Raw genomic sequence first — 22,811 nt, forward strand, 5'->3', positions numbered from 1 at the left:
ATTAAAAATTAAAAATCATGCTTTATAAAAAAAATAGAAGGAATGTTTAGCTCATAGATGGTGGATTTGGGAGCCAGACAGAACTGAATCAAATCCTGGTTCTACCTTTTATTAGCTGCAGGACACAGGCAGAATTCTTAACCTTAATCGTCTCTAGTTGTATGACTGTCAAGGCCAGTGCCATAAAAAGTAAAATGTAACTGTTTGATTTTGTAGTTATACACAAAGGCTTGTACTGTGTCCTGTAGAAAATGTGAAGAGTCATCCTTTAAAAATATATATCTTTGCTGAAATCGCCAATGAAATGTCCTATGTCAGGGTCCCAATATTGGGTACAAAATGTAGCACTGAAACTTGATGCCCAATTTTTATAAATATTTATCTATAGATGGACATCCCAATCTGAGGCAACACATGTATGATCAGAACTAAGAGTGAGTATAAATGATGGAGCATCACGATAATAGGAACAGATAGAATATTTAGAACAGAAACATCCCTAAATGAATAACAACTTGTGTGTCTCTTCTGCTAGGTTGTTTATAAGCTAAAACAGTTCTGTTCTGGATGATCTTGGTAAATCATATGCTTGCATCGTGACTGAAATCATCTTGAAAAATTTTGCTTTTAAAGAACCTGAAAGCTGGGAGTGGTGGCTCATGCCTGCAGTCCCAGCTACTTGAGAGGCCAAGGTAGGAGGGTCACTTGAGGCCAGGAGTTTGAGCCCAGCCTGAGCAACATAGCAAGATTCCATCCCTACAAAAAAATGAAAAATTAGCTGGGCATAGCTATGCATGGCTGAATATTTGTAGTCTGAGATACTCAGGAGGCTGAGGCTGGAGGATCACTTGCGCCTAGGAATTGGAGGCTTTATGAGCTATGGTCTCACCACTGCACTCCAGCCTGGGTGACAGAGAAAGAACCTGACTCCAAACAAAAATAAACAAAAAACCCTGAAGGTGGTACCCTTCAGAAGTGTTCCTTTTGGAATACAAAGTCAATTTGGATTCCCAAATACAAATTATTTCGTATAAATCGGGGCACCGCAGGTTCTACTGTGGAGTCGCCGCAGTGTCTGATGAGGAAGACACAGAACAAGAGCCCTTCCTCTGGGATTTAAATGCTGGTTTTCCTCATCATGGGTTTTTCCTTCATGTCTCCGGCCTTCAGTGGAGTCAGGTACAAGCAAGTGATGATTGGCTGATGAACATACTGAACAATGCAGTCTGGTTTTTTGTTTTGTTTTGCTTTGTTTTACAAAAGTGGAAATATCAGAATGTGACAATTTAGAATGACCATATAATTTATCAGTTGGAATACTTCAGAGAGTGAGGGAAGGGGAGAGGGCGAGGATGAATTGGTACACTGGGATCAAAGCGTAAACCAGCACTGTCCTTTGTTGCTGCTGCAGCCGAAGCCATGAGGATGCTCAGGCTTCAGAAGAGGCTCACCACGAGTGCCCTCCACTGTAGCAAGAAAGTCTGGCTGGACCCCAATGAGGCCAACTCCCATCAGCAGATCCAGAAGCTGATCGAAGTTGGGCTGATCATACGCAAGCCTGTGACTGTCCATTCCCCAACTCCATGCCAGAAAAGCACCTTGGCCTGCTGGAAGGGCAGGCACATGGGCACAGGTTAGTGAAAGCGCACAGCCAATGCCCGAATGCCAGAGAAGGTCACTTGGATGAAGAGAATGAGGATTCTGTGTCAGCTGCTCGGAAGATACTGTCAATCTAAGAAGATCGAACGTCACATGTATCATAGCCTGTACCTGAAGGTGAAGGAGAATGTGTTCAAAAACAAGCAGATTCTCATAGAACACATCCACAAGCTGAAGGCAGACAAGACCCGCGAGAAGCTCCTGGCTGCCCAGGCTGAGGCCCGCAGGTCTAAGATCAAAGAAGCAGCAAGTGAAGTTGCCTCCAAGCCAAGAAGTAGGGGATCATCAAGATTTTGTCGGCAGGGCACAGTGGCTCACACCTGCAATCCCAGTACTTTGGGAGGCTGAGGCGGGTGAATCACAAGGTTAGGAGTTCAAGATCAGCCTGGTCAAGATGGTAAAACCCTGTCTGTACTAAAAATATAAAAATTAGCCAGGCGTGGTGGCAGGCACCTGTAATCCCAGGTACTTGAGAGGCTGAGGCAGGAAAATTGCTTGAACCCAGGAAGCAGAGGGAGGTTGCAGTGAGCTGAAATAGTGCCATTGGACTCTAACCTGGGTGACAGAGCAAGACTCTGTCTCCAAAGAAAAAAAAAAAAAAAAAGACTTTGTCCAAGGAGAAAGAGACCAAGAAATAAAAGCTCCCCCTTTATCTGTACATCCTAGCCTGTGTGATTACATAGATCAGCCATTAAAATAAAACAAGCCTTTAAAAAAGCAAAAACAAAAGCAGGGCTGCCCTGAGAAAATGAGAATGTATGGTCACCCCAAGTGGAGTCCCTTTGTGTGGATATGGCGTTGAGAGGCACAGGCCTGCCAGGAGCTGCTTCATAAGGATTCAGTGTTTTTCTTGTGCAGGGGAATGAATTTTCATGAGTATGAAAGATGAATGAGAAGACAAAGACATTCCAGTTCCACCCACTGGATTAGCCAGTTTGGTTTTGACAGTTCTGTCCATCTGTTTTACATTTTCCAAGTTTGGGAAATGCACATATAGAGCCGGATAGGAACATTTTTAAATGACTCATTAGCTCGCCTGAAAGCCACAAGAGCTTGGCACGGGTTGAAGGTATTCTCCAAGTGTTAAAGCTGTATGACTGTCTTTGCAGGAAGATAAAGAGGTGCTTTGCAACAAGAGAGGGCTCCACCGCTCTGAAAACACCGGAGGACATATTCCTTAAGTGTCTGAAGTCCAATTCATCTGGACCCAGCACGCCCACTGATGCCTTTGCCACACCTTTACAGACATTCTAGGGTTGTGCTGCTTGCAGGTGACACAGTTAATTATATGGATAAAGATGTAATAGAATTTTCTCTCCAATGTTTTTGCACCCAGATGCGGATTCTTGTCTTTTTTTTTTTTGTGCGATGGAGTCTCACTCTGTCACCCAGGCTGGAGTGCAGTGGTGCCATCTCAGCTCACTGCAACCTCTGCCTCCTGGTTCAAGCAATTTTTGTGCCTCAGCCTCCCGAATAGCTGGGATTACAGATGTGCACCACCACACCCGTCTAATTTTTTTTTATTTTTAGTGGAGATAAGGTGTTGCCATTTTGACCAGGCTGGTCCCAAACCCTTGGCCTCATGCAATTTGCCCCCCTCGGCCTCCCAAAGTGCTGGGATTGCAGATATGCACCATGATGACTGGCTAATTTTTGTATTTTTAGTAGAGACAAGGTGTTGCCAATGTTGGACAGGCTGGTCTCAAACTCTTGGCCTCATGTGATCCACCCACCTCGGCCTCCCAAAGTGCTGGGATTACAGATGTAAGCCACCACACCCGCTGATTCTTGTCTTTCTAACATGTGTGTTCTCCCCAGCAATAGGCATGTGCATTGATCTAGGTGCCACCAAGGGGCTGTTATGGAAAAATCAAAGATGGTGGAGATTCAGAAAAATCTGTCAGGTTGTGAATATGGGGCTAGATCTTGGAAAGAGCAACAGAAAGTAAACTAAAAACCAGACGAAGGGAACTTTTAGGGCAGTGAAACTATTTCCTGTGATACAATAATAATGGACACATGTCATGATATATTTGTCAAAACCCACCGAGTGTACAATTCAAAGAGTGAAGCCTGATATAGACTAAGCCTTTAGTTAATGATAATGCTGTATCTTTTTCTGGTATTTCTATTTTATTTATTGGTAACTTTTTAAACTTTAAATTTTAATTTTTTTTCTTGATAGTGTTGGTGAAAATCTTTTTGAAATATAATTTAATTCTATTTTTTCAATTGATAAATAATAATTATACGAATATGACAAATAATTGATGTGGTACATAGTGATGTTCCCCTAAATATAATGTGCAGTGATCAGATCAGGGTAATTAGCGCATCCATCATCTGAAACATTTCAGCACTTCTTTGCATTGGGAATGTTCAATATTTTCCTCCCAGCTATTTGAAACAATATATTATGTTAGGTATCATCATTTGTGTAGAACACTAGATCATATCAGAATTGTTTTGTCAGCTATAACAAACATACCCCACTAATACAAGATGTAAATAATATGGAACTGTGAGCAGGGAGCCTGGGCAGGGAGAGATATGTGGGAATTCGGTACTTTCCAATCAATTTTTCCATAGGCCCCAAATTGCTCTAAAAAAGAAAATGACAAATAGTGCCTCACAGAGGAGAATCATGTAAGATGCTGACCAAGACACAGTGGGCGTGCCCAGGCCTCCTCCTTCATTCATATCATGCACCTGTGTGACGATCCTGCTGGGGCCGTCATACACTGCTGGCTAATGCCAGTGCAGGGCCTGAGCCTCTTCAGTGGCCATTCCTCCCAGCAGGCTCCGATAGGCTACCGCCACATCCCGTGTCCTTGGACTGCTCGATGCCTTGCCCGGGATGGCCACTGCGGTTACCCCTGAGTGACTGGGGTGAAGTATATTGAAAAATGCCTCCCCTGCCATCTGTGATGCATTTCAGGAACCTCTTCCAAAGGTCCTGAAAGTTCGAGCAGCAACTGCCCTGGCTGTGGCTGACTTGATGACCCACCTCCTTGGGCTGGCTTTCTACTTTCCTCTGAGTCACTCCTCCCACCCCTCACTCCTGCTCCCTAGGACCACTTCCCAAAAAAGCCCTGGATGCAGACCTTCATCCTAGACTCTGCTCAGGGGAACAGATGCATCTAAGTGCATTTAAATATGTGCATGTAGGCATGTCACACCCAACAACGTTAAAATGACGACGCTGCCCAACTCTTTGAAATTTGAATTTTATAAACAGGACTAATCTTATCAAGCATATTAGATCTATTTTTGCCATCTTTGTTTAAGTGTTATGAAAAATATATATTTCTATAGGCAAAAAGCCAAAAGCCAAAACCATGAGCATATACTTTCTTTCTCTTTGTTTATAATTTAAAATATTTTCCTTGAAAAATTTCCAGATACATGATACATAAAGATTATTCCCTAACTGCTTCCACTTAAATCATTCCCTAATTACCTTTAAAGATCTCAAGTTAATTAGGCATCTTAGAAAATGTATTTTAATTTGACATTGAAGAAAATATAATCACTATTATTATTAGAAATAAAGCTCTTTAAAACCCACACAGCAAAGGTGAAGTGATTCTGTAGGCTCACCTAATTAGCAGTGTTTTATTTAAAGACATCAATTGTTACAGCTCTCATGAAATAAATACATAGGTTTACATTTCTAGTCTTAAATACATGGTGTTAGCACTGATAACCTACATGGCAAGTAGAAGGAACTTGGGATATTCTATTTAATTAAGCTTGAGATAAGATAATAATTCCAAAATTATACAGAAACTAAAATGTTATGTTATATCTCACACTGTGATAAAATCAGAGAGAAAATACTTACCTATCTATTTTGCCAAAATCTATAATTTATTGAGTATACATCAGCTGGATTTTTATATAATTCTTCTGTATTTATTTTTAGTAATATTGAAATCCTTTACATTTTACCTAAATTTTTAACACAGAGGGGTGTTTTGTAAAGCCATCATCTGACTGCTAATTGGTGGCTTCATGATGATTTACATTTGTTTCTTCCTTGTAATTCAACAGTAGGAACTCCATGTTATTAAACTAACATTTGCATTTTTCCTTTTTCTGGTCCAAAAGCTTCTTAGAGAAAGATGTAATTTAATATTAGAAAACAGGAACACTTTTCACAGTTCTATTAATGACTTAGTTGTTTATACATAGTTTAAATTTTTTAATTTTATGCTAATTAGGGTAATATATACCTTTATTTTTATCATCTTAACCATTTTGAAGTTTACAGTTATAGATGTTAAGTATATTCACATTGTTTTGAAAGATATATACGTTTGATGAATGTTGTAATAACTAAATTAATTTGAAAAAATGTGTTCTCATTTGAAAATCTCCTTTTCCAGGAAGGAAACTATTGGATGTTTCAGTTTCCAGAAGGCAGAATTCCTTCAACTATTTAAAATACCCGTACATGTCATTACAATATATAACTTTTCAGCTAGGTGCATTTAGGCAAATTTCACACTTCATTTCTGCTGGGGAAAGGTTTTCCTAAAGGGCCACATATCTACAGCATTTTGTGTTCTGGCATAATTTCTTCAACTTTTTTGCACTTTGGGGAGGCTGAGATTCTTTGTCTTATTCACTACTGTTCTTTGTAACTTCTAGAAACCATCAAAATAGGAGCTATACTGAATTTGAAAGACTTTCCAAGTGTGTTCGCTAATTCCCTTGGGAGACAGGCTATCCCAACTATTCCCATTTGCATTTCTGCACCATTTTGTTAGCTGTGCTAGGGATGTAATTAGTTAACACATCTGGTATCCCGTGGATTGGCTAGTGTTAAAGATTTCACAAATTAATACAAACCTTTTTTTTTTTTTAAATTGAAGTGTTCTTAATTAGTTTAAAAATAGCTCTCAACTTGCTTATAACCAGCATTAGTATGTTACAACTTGTTCTCTTCCTAAAGGTGGGGAAGTGAGATTGACAACAGAGACCTATCTCCGTAAGAATGATTTGAGAAAGGGTGTTGTTGGATCAGAGTCTGACTTCCTGTCCTGATAGCAGGAGTGGGTAGGGGGAATTTCCTTCAAGCAGCGTGGAAAAGGGACATGGGAATGGATGCAGGTGGAACAGTGGTTCCTGATGTGGCTTAGGCAACCACTGGACACTGGGCATTTTTAAATCCTGAGATTCAAGAGCCTCTTGAAAATGTCTTATTTTGATTGAGGAAGGAGACCTAAGCATCTAAGATCACCTCCCCCTTGACTTCCACACTGCATTTCAAGGGAAGAAAAGGCTGGCCGACTGGCGCCTCCCAGATCGCCTTTCTATAGTGGCAGGCATGGTGTGGGGAATCTCTCCGGAAGACATTATTTTTACTTAAACAAGATCAATCCCCCACCCCACTCCTCCATCGACCAAGACCCTTTCACAAGTAATTTCTAAGGCTATAAACCCAAGACGCTTCACGTGTATTATCTAGAGTGTAAGCCTATATAAAAGCAGAGCTTCTCTCTGTTAAACGAGCCTGGCTGTTAGACAAAGAATTGTCACCTGGCTCCCGGCAGTAATAAAACACCTCTTCTTTCCTAATTGGGTGTCTGAGAGGCTGGCCTGTTTCTCGAGGCCATTCCTGCATCATGATCATATCACATTCTCTCTGGGAAGGCCATGGCAAGTCCGGGTTAACTAGTGCACTAGCTAAGTCTAGTTAGCTTAAGAATCTTTCTCATAATGCATGAACATATACAAATCAGGAATTTCTTTGGTGACAAATGTGTTTCCTGAGAACCAGAACCACCCATAATGCAAACACATAAAAGAGATTTGAAAATTGAGTTCCTCAGTCTCTCTAGACATATTTCAGGTGATTAAGAGACATGTATAGCTAGTGGTGACCATATTGACATCACAAATATCTACTGGACAGCTGAGGTTTAGACCATAGTCTCTGAAACACAGCTTAGTACAGGTTAGGCATCCACCTGTGATTATTTTGTGTCTGTGTTCAGTAGCTGCTGCTGCTACTTGCTACCATGACAGCTGCCTCTTCCTCCTGTGGTCGGTGGGTAGATTTAGGTTCTTGATCTTACCACACAAAAGCATTTGAGAGTGACTTCAAAGTAAGAGTAAGCAAAGAAGTTTATTTTAAAGTGAAAGCACCCTCTGAGAGGCTGAATGGGCTGCTCAAAGGGAGAGACAGCAGCTAGTGCTTTAAGATGAATTCCTTTTATGGGAACTGTTCGTACCTATTCACAAAATACTGGTGAGGTCAAGTATGCAAAGGCAGACCTGCGGTTGATGCATGCGCTCAGCATCTGCACGCTCTAACACATAACACATGTATCACTAGCATATAAAATCTCCACCTGGGGTGTGCTTTTTTTACTATTAAAATGAAGAAAAGGTCACTGTAAGCTAAATTGTGAGCCTAGCTGTGTAGGTGGGACCCTGGAGAAATCCTCAGTGCCCCTCAAGGCAGGAATTTGCAGCTAATAGCTTCTTGGGTTTTGGATGCTGATTGGCTGGGTACTGGGGAAGCTACATTATGAATAAGTCTCTTTCCCGGGATGTACTTGCTATCAGGAACTTGTAACCATCTGGCAGTTGGCTGGCGTCCCGTAGGACTGTTTATCTTGCAAAAGAGTCAGGTGCTGATGTAAGAGGGTGCAAGGGATGCAGAGCCCACTGGGCTTCACCCAGAGGAAAAAGTCAGTAAGTCAGTACGGCCTCCTAACCTTCCTTATCCTGCCTCACTCCTCCTCACTCCTCGTTTTGTGGCTGTTCTATTGAGATATAATTTACATACTGGGCAATTCATCAATGTAAAATGTACAATTAAGTGGTTTTTAGTACTTTCACGGAGCTGTGCAACCATCACCATAATCCACTGTAAACATTTTCATCACCTCAAAAAGAGACTCCCATATGCTTTACTCATCACTCCCCAATTCTCTCATACTCTTGGCTCTAAGCAACCACCAATCTATTTTCTGTCCCTACATTTTGCTTATTGTGAACATTTCATATAAATGGGTCATGTCATATGTGGTCTTTTGTGACTGTTTACCTCCCATGCTGTTTTCAAGTTTCATCAATGTGGTAGCATGTATCAGGACTTCATTTCTTTTTGTGGCCAAATAATATTTCATTTTATGGATATATCATGTTTATCCATTCACAGTTCACAAATATTTGGGTTTCCATCTTTTTCTTTATGAATAATGCTGCTATAAATATTCATGTACAAGTTTTCATATGGAGATACATTTTCATTTCTCTTGGGTATATACCAAGTAGTAGAATTGCTGGTCAAATGGTTATCCTATGTTTAGCTTTTTAGAGAAACTGCCACACTGTTTTCCAAGTGGCTGCATCATTTTTACATTCCCACCCGAAATGTATGAGAGGTTTAATTTCTCCACATCCTCACCAAAGCTTATTATCTTTTTGATTATAGCCATCATGGTAGTTGCTAACAGGTATCTCATTGTGGTTGGTAATCAAAAAAGAGTGTTGGATTTTGTCCAGTGCTTTTTCTGCATCTATTTATATGAGCATGTGAATTTGGTTTTTGTTCTATTGATAGGGTGTATTACAATAATTAATTTCCAAGTGTTAAGCTAATCTGGCATTCCTAGGATAAATCCCACTTGGTCATGGTGTATGGTTCTTTTTATATGTCACTGGATTTGATTTGCTAGTATTTTGTGGAAGATTTTTGTATACATAGTAGTAAGAGATAGTGATTGTAGCTTACTTTCTTTGTGATGTCTTTGATTTTAGAATTAGGGTAATACTGGCATCATAGAATGAGTTGAGAAGCATCCCTTCTCTCCTGTTTTTTGGGAGAGTTTGTGAGGAACTGGTATTGATTCTATAATTCTAATAATTTAAGTCTTCTTTCTTACATCTTGGTGAATTCTGTCATTTTTGTTGATCTTTCCAAAGAACTAGCTTTTGGTTTCTTCGTTTCTTTGCTGTTTTGTATTCTCTATTTCATTAGTTTTCATTCTGATATTTATTATTTCCTTTCTTCTTCTTGAATTAGGTTTAGTTTGCTCTTCTGTTTTCAGTGTCTTAAGATAGAAGCAATTGTTTTGAGATTTTTTTTTTTTTTTTATATGAGCATTTACTGCTCGAATTTTTCCTAGGCACTTTTTAAGCTGGATTTCATAAGTTTTGGAATGTTATAGTTTCCATTTTAATTCATCTCAATGTATTTTCTAATTTTCATTTTGATTTTTCCTTTGATCTACTGGCTATTTAGGAGTATGTTGTTCCATTTCCACATATTTGTGAGTTCCCCAAATTACTTTTTTTTTTTCCCAAATTACTTTATGTTACTGATTTCTAATTTAATTCCAGTGTGGTTGGAGAACATACTTTGTATCATTTCAGTCCTTTTAAATTTACTGAGGTTTGTTTTATGACCTAGCATAAAACCTACTGTAGAGAACATTCCATGTTCACTTGAAAAGGATACACATTTTGCTATTGTTTGATGGAGTATTCTAGAGCTATAGCAGATTTTTTGAAACTCACTCTGGAAAATTTCAAATATGTACAGAAGTAGAGATAATAATATGATAATTGTGAGTTGAATTATGTTCCTCCTCCAAAATATTGAAGTCCTAGCCCCCAGTGTCTGTGAGTCCTGACAAGTCAGAGCTCAGTGAATCCCAGGCATTGTAAGAACATGGACCCTCTGATCAATGATGGACTCTCAGGTGAGGAGGTTAAAAGGCACAAAGACATTGTGGCATGCTGACACAGTGTCCTCTGGTCCAGAAGTGAAAAACAAGCTCTGAGTATTGGACTTCCAAAAATGTTAAAGGCAAAAAGTCAATACAGCTGAGCTGATAGAGTTTGATTCTGAGTCCCAGCAAATCTCCTGTCGAATTGGGACCCCATGTGCTGGAGGTGGGGCCGGGTAGGAGGTGATTGCATCACAGGGGTGGAGTTCTCATGAATGGGTTAACACCATTCCCTTTGTGCTGTTTTTGTGATAGTGAGTGAGCGAGCTCCAGTGAGATCTGGTTGTTTAAAGGTGCATAGCACCTCCCTACTCACTCTCTTCTTCCTGCTCTGGCCACGTGGGATACCTTGCTCCCCTTTTGCCTTCCATCCTGATTGAAAGGTTTCTGAGGCCTCCCCAGAAGCAGAAGCAATTATGCTTCCTGGACAGCCTGGAACCATGAGTGTGAAGCCCAACTTTTCTTTATAAATTATGCAGTCTCAGGCATTTCTTTATAGGAATGTGAGAATGGACTAATCCATGGGCCTTGTCAAAATTTTATGGTATGCAGAGTAGACAGTCCAATACCCGATTGTCTGAGGATCTCAGGAGAAGGATTTTTAATGCAGAATTAGGTTGTTTGTCAAAATGATTCTAAAATGTTACACTGTGTAAAAGTTGTCAGAATCAATATGCAGTTGCTTGTGTTAAAAACCTAAACAATAGACCCAGGGAAGGCCATGAAGGGAGGGTTCCCATGCACAAATACCTGATAACAGGAGTTACCACAAAAGACTGCAAGAATCACAACCTTGCATAAAAAATATACTTCTGCAAGGACATCTGCCCAGCAGCTGCCTGTCTAACTTCAGACTGGCACCACCCTTATTATTGCTCCTTGTAGCCAAACATAATTATCTTGAAACAATTATGCAGCCCTCCTCATTTTTCTTCAAGAAATCTTTGTCTTCATTTACCTCCTGAATAGGCACATAGTTTATTATGACACACATATTCCCATTGCAATGCCCATTCCCAAATGAATATCATTTTCTATTAGAGAGCCTCTCTCTGTTATTTAGGTTGGCGGTTGTCAAAGCATGACTTTGAAGCCAGATCTTAGCATGTCTTTGTTGTCAGGTTATCAGGTACTCTGTAGTTTTCTGTTTGGGTGCCATTAGTTAAGTATAGGTCATGACAGATGGTAATTACTGTTTGTAAAACTTGCAAAATGCGTATTTGTTCCAAGGTCTCACAGTCCCTTTTATTTCTTTAGACATATTTAAATATTTATTTTAATTTCCATTTCAATATCCTGTCTTTTTGAATGCATTCCTACTGTTTGTTCTTCCTCGCAATTCCTGCTCAAATGATGGTTTCGTCTTGTGTCTTATAACTCACTGTTGTGAAATTCTGTTCTGTGGAACACATCTGTAATAATTTTTTAACTTGAGATGTAGTCCTCAATGGAAGATTGATAGTTGTTTTTGCAGATACTGGATACATTAGCAATGCAGAATAACTTTTTTGTTTGTTTGTTTTAGTTGTTTTGTTGTTGTTGTTGTTGTTTTAAAGACAGGGTCTTGCCCTGTCATTTGGCTGGAGTGCAGTGGCACAATCATGGCTCACTGCAAACATGGATTCCTGGGCTCAAGTGATCCTCCTGCCTCAGCCTCCTGAATAGCTGGGACTAGAGCTGTGCACCACGACACCTGACTAATTTTTAAAAATTTTTCATAGAGAGAGGGTTGCCCAGGCTGGTCTTGAACTGCTAGCTCTAGTGACTCTTCTGCCTCACCTACTAAAGTGCTGGGACTGCAGGCATGAACCACTGCACACACTACAGGATGTCTTTACGTTGTAAATTTGGTGTTTCCAGAACTCTTAGAGAGTAGAAATTCTGACTCTAAACTTGTGTGATGGTAAAATACAAATTCTTAAACGTGTTTTCTCCCCTTCACTCAGAGGCAAAATCAAGGTAGACAAGTTTCCTTACTAACTCCTTAAGAAAGGTGGGATTTTTTTTTTCATGTTACCCATTGTGTGACTTTTAGGGTCCCAGTCTTATGTAAAATAAAAAGGTCTGAGAGACTTCTTACCTGTGTGGGCATTAAATTTCGTCTCCTTTTCTCCTCAACTAAACCATGTCAATGGAATCTCTAGGTCCCCAGAAACTGGCAGATGTTCCTTAAGCAGCAACTGTTTCAATGTCCTTGCTTATCTTTCTGAATTCATATGTTCCATTATTTGTGGTCTTTAGGGATTTTTCTTTTACTTTTTTGCCAGGCCACCTATATATTTAATAATTTGTTGCTTAAAAAATATTTAGACAATTATAGGATTTTTTAAATCAAAACTCTCATTATGGTTCCTAAGTCTGCCATATTGCCAAAAATGGAAGGTTGTAATTTTTTTTTATACTTAGAGCTCCATCTCAGCTGGAACTTATTTTTCCAATTAGTTTGAGGTTGGGCTAAATTTCATTTCTGTAGATTCTAACAGCATAAGGAAAGGTACAATGGGCCCTGAATGGGAGTTATGTTAGGCACTTTCATGAGTTCGGCTTTAGGGGCAAAATGACACAAAAGCAAAGATCGAGTAATAAAGAGATGGCTTTCACAGTTTTGATGAATGTCTTCTATCCATCCCAGACCTGCTCCCTTTTGATACAAAAGGTGCAAAGCGACTTTTATTCTATTCTTCCCAGTGCTTTGTTCGCTGCATTTCCCCTGCCTCATACCCGAGCTTTTTCCTGCTGAGCTTCAGTCACAAGGACCTTCCATTTGCTCTTCATGGTTCTTACAAGTAAGGTGGGACCTGAAAATAAGTGAAAGAGCAGAAGGATGGGAAGACTTAGGGATTTTGGACTGAGTCTGGGTCCACATAAAGGTAACTCACGGCTGTTGATAAGAATAAGTGTAGAGTAGGAGGCTGAGGCAGGAGAATTGCCTGAACCCAGGAGGCGGAGGTTGCGGTGAGCCGAGATCGCGCCATTGCACTCCAGCCTGGGTAACAAGAGCGAAACTCCGTCTCAAAAAGAAAAAAAAAAAAGAATAAGTGTAGAGTAGCTGATCAGCAAATCTCATCCCATTTAAAGACAGAAACTTAGAATGCCAGGATAAATCCCATTGCAATCAGCTTCAAAGAAGTATCCTAATTCTTTGATGTATCAAATATGTGTTAAATAGGTAAGCCATTGGGTAGGACTTCAAAACCTACTTTGTTATAGAGAGATTTAAAGTATAATACATGTGCTTTCAGAGCGGGGGTCTTGATATGTTGCCCAGGCTGGACTGCAGTGGCTATTCACAGGCAAGATCACAGAGCAATACAGCCTTGAACTCCTGACGTCAAACAATCCTCCTGTCTCAGCCTCCTGAGTAGCTGGGACTACAGGTGCTCACACCACCATGCCTGGCTCCAGGAGCCTCTTTAGAAATGACAGAACACTAAATGAAGACCATCCACTGTTTAAAGGTTCATAGCAGCCTTTTTTTTTTTCTTCCCTTCCTACCCTTTGATCAGAAAAGTTTGCTCTGTCTACTTTTTGAGGACACTGTATTTTATTACCATCCAAATATTAGAAATAACTTATATCTATGTGATAGAAGTCCCAATATTCTATTTTTACTTTTTCCTGCAGCAAAGCCTAGATACTCTTTTCTGATATTCTGCTTCTCTCCTATAAAGTCTGCCTTGTTATTTATCTCCATCTTGCTCATAATTACACAGCATTGTCGGAGGGGTTTCCCTAGTCCTAACTTGTAGACCTTCCAATGACTACATGCTTCTGATTGCTTTTACAGTAGTGATCACACTATTTCTTCCCACCCTTCATGTCGTGATTCTGTACAGAATCAGAGCAGCTTCAGAGGTGTTGTCTAATGAGAAGAGGAAGGCTTTTCCAAGCTGTCTTCAAGGCCCATGCCTTGATGTTTTCCCCAAGTAATCTTTTTTACTTAAAATGTCAGACCATAATAGGACCTCTAATTAAATGGTTGCTCTTATGTGAAGAATAGGCTGAGGCTTGGGCTGGGTGCCGTGGTGTGCATCTGTAATCCCAGCACAGTGGGAAGCTGAGGCAGGAGGATCGCTAGAGCCGAGGAGTTTGAGACCAGCCTGAACAACATAGCAAGAATCTGATGCTACAACAAAAATTTTAAAATTAGCAGAGCATGGTGATGCATGCCTACAGTTTCAGCTACTTGGGAAGCTGAAGGAGGAGAATTGCTTGAGCCTAGGAGTTCGAGGCTGCAGTGAACTATGTTTGCACCACTGCATTCCTGCACTCCAGCCTGGGTGGGAGAGCTGTTTGCTAATCATTTTATGTTTTCCCAAGCTGTTCCAAGAATTTGGCAGGAAGCTGACATCAACTTATATGTCTATACTTGCTTTCCAAATAACCCACTCAAATGCTGAAGCTGAAGACTTGTCGCCTGTATCTAGGAATGGAACCGAGAATGGCCTTCCATGGAAACATTCTAGTGACCATCTCAGCTACCTGAAAGACTCACAGATTGTGACTGGTGGGGCTTCTCTAAAAGTCACCATGGTACAGTCTCATGCAGTGGAAAGATGGCAGGTCTTAGAACCAAATGGCCTTGGGTTTAAATCCTAACTCCCCCACCAGCTGTGTGGTCGGGAAAAAGTTGTAACTTTTTTTGTGTGTGTGATGGGCTAGAAAATGACCCCAAAGATATCTGAGCCCTAATCCCTGGAACCTGTGAATATTATCTTATATTTGAAAAGGCAGTTTGCAGATGTGAATAGGTGGAGGATCTTGAAATGGGGAGCTCATCGTGGGTAAGCTGGGTGGACCCTGCATTCAATTATAACTCTCCTTATAAGAGGGAGGCCAAGGGAGAATTGGCTGCCCAAGGAAAAAGGCAACATGACTACTGAAGCAACGGGATTTGAAGATGGAGGAAGGGGCCATGAGCCAAGGAGAGCAAGCCATGTGGCTCAGGAAGAGCCTCTGCAGAGGATGTGGCCCACTCCATACTTTGATTTTGGTCTAATGAAAATAACTTCAGACTCCTGAACCCCAGAACTATAAGAGAATAAATGTGCATTGTTTTAAGCTACCAAACTTGGGGTAATTTGTTACAATAGTCACAGGAGACAGACATGGTACGTAAAAGGCCTGGCATCCAGTAAATACTCAATAACTATTGGCCACCACCCCCACTCCATTCTCCATCATCTGCCTACGCTGGGCACTATTCATTGAGCTGTCACTGTATAGCGGCATAGTGGCAGTCACAGCTTCAGGAGCAACTGGGTAGCTTGTAGAAAATCTTAGCATCCCAGAGGTTCCTTTTTTTTTTTTTTTTTTTTTTTTTTTTTTTGAGGCAGGGTCTCACTCTGTTGCCCCAGCTGGAGTGCAGTGGCACAATCTCAGCTCACTGAAACCTCTGCCTCCCAGGCTTAGGCAATCCTCCCAACTCCACCTCCTGAGTAGCTGGGACTACAGGTATGCACCACCATGCCCAGCTAATTTATTTTTATTGTTTAAATTTTTTGTAGAGACAGGATTTCACCATGTTGACCAGTCTGGTCTCAAACTCCTGACCTCAAGTGATCTGCCCATCTCAGCCTCCTGAAGTGCTAGGATTACAAGTGTGAGCCCCATGCCAGGATGGCTCCTAGAGGTTCTGATTCACTGGTTGGGGTCGGGGTTTGGGCATCTGTATGTTCCCCCACACCTACCCAGGACGTCCTGATATGAATGCTTTTCACCCCACAGTTTAAAAAACACTGCCCAGAGTCAGTAATGATGGGCTGTCACTGCCAAAGTAACCCCAAGGGGACGCTGACAATCAGGAGGAGGCTCTGGAGCCAAAGCAGTCCAAGAGATGGTGGGAAGCAACCTGGCACCCGCAGGCCCTGCCTCCTGCATTTCAGACACAGGCAAATTAAAAGACTTGAGCAAACGCTAACGCAGCTTCTCGTAGCTCAAGGCCACAACCCCAGGATGTCCCTAGTTCCCCGTAAAGTGCCTCCTTGAAAAAACAAAACAAAAGAAACAAAAATTTAAGGCTGCCAAATGAGTTCACTGTTTGTTCTATCCAATGTCTGACATAGGTCCCTTGCCTCTCTTTCTTAGAGCATTTACGAAAAAGGGCTTATAACTGTGAATTCTTCCTCCATCTTTAAGAGGTATAGGTGTGTGCTATGATTCAGAAGAGTCTTTCTCAAGGACCTGAAAGTGCTTCCCTTGAAATGTAACAATCGGCCAGGCACGGTGGCTGCTGTCTGTAATCCCAGCACTTTGGGAGGCCGAGACGGGCAGATCACCTGAGGTCAGGAGTTCAAGACCAGCCTGACAAACATAGTGAAACCCCATCTCTATTAAAAATATAAAAATTAGCCAGGTGTGGTGGTGCATGCCTGTAATCCCAGGTACTCAGGAGGCTGAGGCAGGATAATTGCTTAAACCTGGGAGGCAGAGGCTGCAGTGAGCTGAGACCGTGCCATTGCACTCCAGCCTGGACAACAAGAAACTTGGTCTCAAAAGAAAATTAAAACTTAAAAAAAAAGAAATATAACAATCAGGAAGGACAGGACAGGGCCCTGTCTCCTGGTGCAGACACAGAGGATCTAACAGCATTGACACCCAAGCCCCCTCTAGTTGCCCTCTGTACTCCCCTACTCTCCCTTTCAAATGCCCTGTGTACAAATCAAAGTTGAATTCAGTTCATGCTGGACTCTTTTTCCTATTGCAATAGACATTGCTGATTAAGACCTGTCCAGACCAATTTAACTAGCGTCTGGCTTTGCTTGTTTTTGACACTGATGCTGACAGAACGCCTGCTGAAGCCTTAGGCGAGGAGATGCTCTAAATTCAAAGTTAGAAGAAACAGACTGTCATCATTCAAAGTGAAAACCTGGAGGTACACAGAGATACACACACACACACACACACACATATACACACATGCACAGATACTTCTGAAACCAAGGAGAAAATGTGAAAGTGATTCCAGTGACTAAAGACTTCTCATCAGGGAGGAATTGACTAAAATGCAGTGGAAAGCCAGCAGAGCAAGGTACTCCTCTCCTGGTGTCTAGTCACATGCTCCTCCACTCCCTGGGGATGGGAAGTTGTAGAAAACAGAGACCAGAGGCCAGCCTGTGGGGCCGTTCGCTGATTCCTTATTCTTCGCCTGTTCCTCACTCACTGTTAAAGAAAAAATCCATGCAATGTCGCTGGTTAAAGCACAGTAAGGAAGACTTTATTTAAGGCCGTTGTGATAGATGAAAGGACCGCTGCAGGAGCATCTTGCATTGGCGGAGAGAGATTAAGCTCCACTCCAGACACAGCCTGGTTGGGGGGTGGTTAGTGGGGTGAAAATTACTAAGAGGAAGCATCAGGCACATGAGGGATTCTGGTTGAACTAATATAAGAGGATTGTTGCTAAAGGCAGGCAAGAGTGAACACACATCACCTGTGAAACGGTGGAGGATGAGGAACTTGATTAGGTATCGAAGATTGGGTGTTCCTCACTAAACGGACTTAGCAGGGCTCTTTACCAAAACTGGATTTTACAAGGAAGTGCACAGATGGGCCTGCAAGAAGTTTCAAGACTCTAACTCAAGCTTGGCCCAGCAATGCATCTTTGTCGCCAATCCATCTCTAAAGTAAAAACAGCTAGACTAAGCAAGTAACGAACAAGGAAGCATTGGCAGTAAAAAAGAGAAAAAAGGACCTGAGGGTTAAATTTTTTTAAAGAAGGATTTCAGTCCCTGTCCTGCCACTAACTAGCTATGTGCTCTTAGCTAAGTCGTTTCATATCTCCGAATCTGTCTTCTCACCTGCAAAACGAGTGGTTAAATTGGAAGATCAACTTCAACTCCATGCAGGCATATGTATCAAATGCTTATTGTGTACCAGCTGCAAAGATAAATGAACCCCAGTCCTTGCCTTCATGCAAGTAAAGGAGTTATGAGTGCTTGAAAAAACATAATGAAAATGACTAGCCTGTAGATGGAGCCTGAGTGGGGAAGGGAGTGATGTTAAGGATGGACTGTAGAGACTTGAAGTGTACCTGAGAAGGGCAGATTTATCCTGAATGAAAGTCAGGAAAAGGAAACCACAGTCAAAAGATGGAATTTCAGGATTTGAACATTTCAGATGCATAAAAGTTCTTGATGACAAGATGACAGTGCACAGACTTTAAATTATGAATGTGTGACTCAACAATTCACATTTGAACTCTTATAGGTAACCCCTTAACAACAGAACAATAAAGTGCACAGCAGCAGTTGCTGTTGCCAAGTCTTTTGGTGATCTTAGGGATCCAATTATCCTCAAACTGGTGGGCGACTATGCTTCCCAGTGTCAGCCCCATTAAAATCAGTCTACCAACCCTGCTGCTCCGGACCACGTGTGGTGCCAAACCTCCACTCATGTCCATTATTGGGTGCTTAGCTGTCAGGTCAAAATTTGATACATCTTTTCTTAATTTGTTTTTAAAATCTTACTTTTGAAAACATTTCAGACTACAGAAAAGTTGAAACAACAGTACAATAAACATGTTTAAACCCTTCACGCAGATTAAGCAATTGTCAACAATTTGCCACATTTTTGTTGTGTGTGTGTGTGTGTGTGTGTGTGTGTGAGAGAGAGAGAGAGAGAGATACGGTTTGGATATGTGTCCCCACCCAAATCTCATGTTGAATTGTAATCCCTAATGCTGAAGGTGAGGCCTGATGGAAGGTGATTGGATCATGGAGGTGAATTTCTCATGAATGGCTTACCACCACCCCCTTGATGCTCGTGATAGGGAGTTCGTTCTCATGTAAAAGTGTGTAGCACCTCCCCTGTCTCTCTTGCTCCTGCTTTCGCCATGTGACATGCCTGCCCCCACCTTTGTCTTCCACCATGATTGTAAGATTCCTGAAATCTCCTCAGGAGCCAAGGAGATGGTGGCACTAAATTCCACAGTCTCAGGTGTTTATAGCAATGAAAGAACATACCAATACAGTGTGTATATACATACACATAACACATGCATACACATAGTACATATAATAAACATATGTATACTCATGTTTTCATAAACAATTGAAAATGACCTGCAGATATTATGACAGTTAATCTTCAAACATTTCAGCGCATGACTCTGCAGAGAAAGGACATGTTCTTCCATAACCAGGTCATAATTATCCTATCTAAGAAAATCAACATAACTCAGTAATGTTATCTCCTATACAACCCATGTTCATGCTTCCCCTGCAAATGTCTTTTGTGGCATGTTTTTCCTGATTGGGGATTTATGAGGTTTTATGTCTCACATTTGGTGGTTACATCACTTTAGCCTCTTTTAGTCTAGAGTGGTCCTCCTGCCTTCTTGCTTTTGTTTTTATTTTACATGGCATTGGATTACTAGGAGAGCCCAGGCCTCCAAACTGTAGAAAGTCTCCCCGCAACAACCCTCCATATGGACCTGACTAATGGCTTCCTCATGCTTAGATTCAAGTTAAGGGTGCTGGGAAAGAGCACCTCCCGGGGGAGTGCACCTCTCATTGTGTCAGCTCTGGAGCTCAGCACATCCGGGTGCTGCACTGCTATCCCTTGGCTATGGTGATGATCACCAGACGTCTCCATTAGAAATGTATGTTCTTCTCTTTGGAATCACTGAGTTATGGGTCGAGTGGTATCTGCAGATCTGTCCTCTTAAGGTGATCATCTCTGAGAAAAGCAGAGCAGGAAAAGAAGAGAACACCAAAGGGGGAGAAAGTCAGTAAGACAGGGCATGTGGAAGGCATGTCGTAGTCCAGTTAAAAAATAAAAAGATTGAAAATGTAACTACATATCACATTTATAATTATATGTAGGCCTGGCACAGTGGCTCATGTTTACAATCCCAGGATTTTGGGAGGCTGAGGCTGGAGACTCACTTGAGCCCCAGAGTTTGAGAGCAGCCTGGGCAACATAGTGAGACTCCTCTCTCGAAAAAAGAAAAAGAAAAAGGCCAGGCATAGAGGCACATGCCTGTAGTCTCAGCTATTCCAGGGGCTGAGATGGGAGACTCACTTGAGCCCCAGAGTTTGAGACCAACCTGGGCAACATAATGAGACTCCTCCCTTAAAAAAAAAAAAAGAAAAGCCAGGCATAGTGGCACATGCCTGTAGTCTCAGCTACTCAAGGGGCTGAGATGGGAGAATCACTTGAGCCCAGGAGATTGAGGATACAATGAGCTGTGATTATGCCATTGCACTCTAAGCTGGGCAACAGAGTGAGACCTTGTCTCAAAATAAAATAAAATTGAAAGCTTCACTTAAATAGTGCAGAGAAATAAGAAATGTGAAGCTGGGGAGTTGTGATCAAGGCTTGAGAGCAGACTGAGGTTGTTTCACTAATTATCTGGACATTGACCCTGATTTAGGGTCAATGACAATAAAATAAGCCCTAGCAGTAATCACTGAATTATTGTTGTTGACATTCCCACCTAGTTATCCTACTTCTTAATTAGGCCTTTATTTTAGATGTGTCTCTGTATTTTAATTATACCCAATTATATGTAATTGCATATTCTTAGTTCATTTCATTATGGCTATGAGCAGAAAAGCACTTTGCCAGAAAAGTGTGCTGACTTTCCACATACTCTTTTTACTTTTCTTTCCAGTTGCCAGTGTGCACAGAGGAAGTTAATTTGTATAGACAAGTTTCCCACCCTCAACAGGGGTCCCGTAGTATAAATTCTTAGATACTGCTCCTATTGAGAAGTGGGGTCTATGTCTTCTTGACATTGAGTGGGCTTTCATGACTGTTTAGATCAGCAGAGCACAGTGGAAGCGACATTATGTGGCATCTGAGTCTAAGTCATGAAAGATGACCCAGATTTCACTTTGCCCTCGAATTCTGCTATGTAGGCATCCTCACTGCCCTGAGGCCACCATGCTAGCAGGAATACCAAACCAGCTCCCAAGGAGACCATGAAGAGAGGCCCTGAGACTGCAGAGAGAGAGAGAAGGAGAGAGGGAGGAAGGGAGGGAGAGAGGGAGAGAGAGAGAGAGAGAGAGAGAGATGCCTGGACACCCCTAGTGGCTTCAGCCTTTCTCCACCAGACCCCCCGTTATTCCAGTTTCATCCACCAACTGATGGGTGTTGGTTTGAGCAACTATGTTTGGGATATATACCAACAGGGCCTCCTCCTTTCACTTCACCACTTTCTTCTAAGGTGTTAGATTCTTGTTCTTCTGATTGGTTTCAAAAATGAGTGGCTCAGGGATTGAAGACACAGAACCCAGATATAGAAAATATGATCATTAGAGTGTAACATCTGAAGGCAGACCCATCGATTACATTATTGTCCCCACAACTTTCTTTCGTTGCTCTGTGCAAGGAAACCTTAATCCTCCATTGACTGGTTAAGAAAGACTCATCTTCTCCCGATATCCACAGTTCAGAATCTTTAACAGGCAAAAGCAGTGCCAATTAAGTCTAATTTAAATTAGTGTGACAGAAAAGGCCTGGGCCTTGGACTTAGAAGCGTTGCCTTTGGGTTTCTGCCTCACTGCTTGGTTTTGTCATTGAAAGGATGTCATGTCCCTCTGAGCTTCCATTCTTCCTCTCTGAACTGGGAACAATGCCACCTATCTATGTCACCAGGTTATTCAGAGAGTCATATGTGAGAGAATACTTGAAAGCATTCTGTAAGCTGTAACACACTAACCAAATGCAAGAGATTATCAGTTTTATTGAGTTAATTTGTATAGATAAGTTTCCCACCCTCAACAGGGGCCCCGTAGTATAAATTCTTAGACACTGCTCCTATTGAGAGGTGGGGTCTATGTCTTCTTGAAATAGACCCTTTCCATAAGGCACTGAGAAGTTACTTATCTGCTTTAATTCCCTCACCTGCAAGGTGGGAACAATATAATTCCATCGTTTCCCTATTCTCATCAAGACACTGCTATAATATGTGCAATAATAACCAAAGTGACTCAGATTGGGATGTGGGGGGGTCAGGGTGGAATATATTAAGTAAATAATGGCTTCAACAAACATACGCTGAGTGGCTACTATGTACAGGCACCAAGCTAGGTTGTAGACATACTGAAAGCAATAAATGGCCCTTCCGCTAGAGGAAATTACTGTCTAGTGGAAGTGCTGAGCAAAAGGGGGAAAGCCCCTTGTAAAACCATCAGGTCTCATGAAAACTCACTCTCTAGCACAAGAACAGCAGCATGGGGGTAACTGTCCCCATGATTCAATAACCTCCCACTGGGTCTCTCCCATGACACATGGAGATTATGGGAACTACAGTTCAAGACTATGGGAACCAAGTTTACTATGGACACAGAAAGCTCTCTTAATACAGTTTACTAAGTAGTAATGAGGTAGGAGGAGGCAGGACTCAAATCCAGGGGCTGGGCTCAGACACTAGACCAAATTAAGGGCTAGCTAAAACAGGGA

The 22,811-nt window shown here is 41.6% G+C and overlaps 1 protein-coding gene across 1 annotated transcript; it reads left to right on the plus strand.

Moving 5' to 3' along the window:
• Positions 1-1,419: 1,419 nt before the first annotated feature.
• Positions 1,420-2,297, plus strand: LOC105720678 (large ribosomal subunit protein eL19-like). The gene is given in 3 exon segments (XM_064368720.1): positions 1,420-1,909; positions 2,146-2,177; positions 2,247-2,297. Coding segments are annotated over 3 exon segments (573 nt in total).
• Positions 2,298-22,811: the final 20,514 nt, after the last annotated feature.

This window comes from Aotus nancymaae, unplaced genomic scaffold, assembly GCF_030222135.1.
Source record: "Aotus nancymaae isolate 86718 unplaced genomic scaffold, 86718_ANA_hifiasm-v0.15.2.pri h1tg000079l, whole genome shotgun sequence".
Classification (NCBI taxonomy): Eukaryota; Metazoa; Chordata; class Mammalia; order Primates; family Aotidae; genus Aotus; species Aotus nancymaae.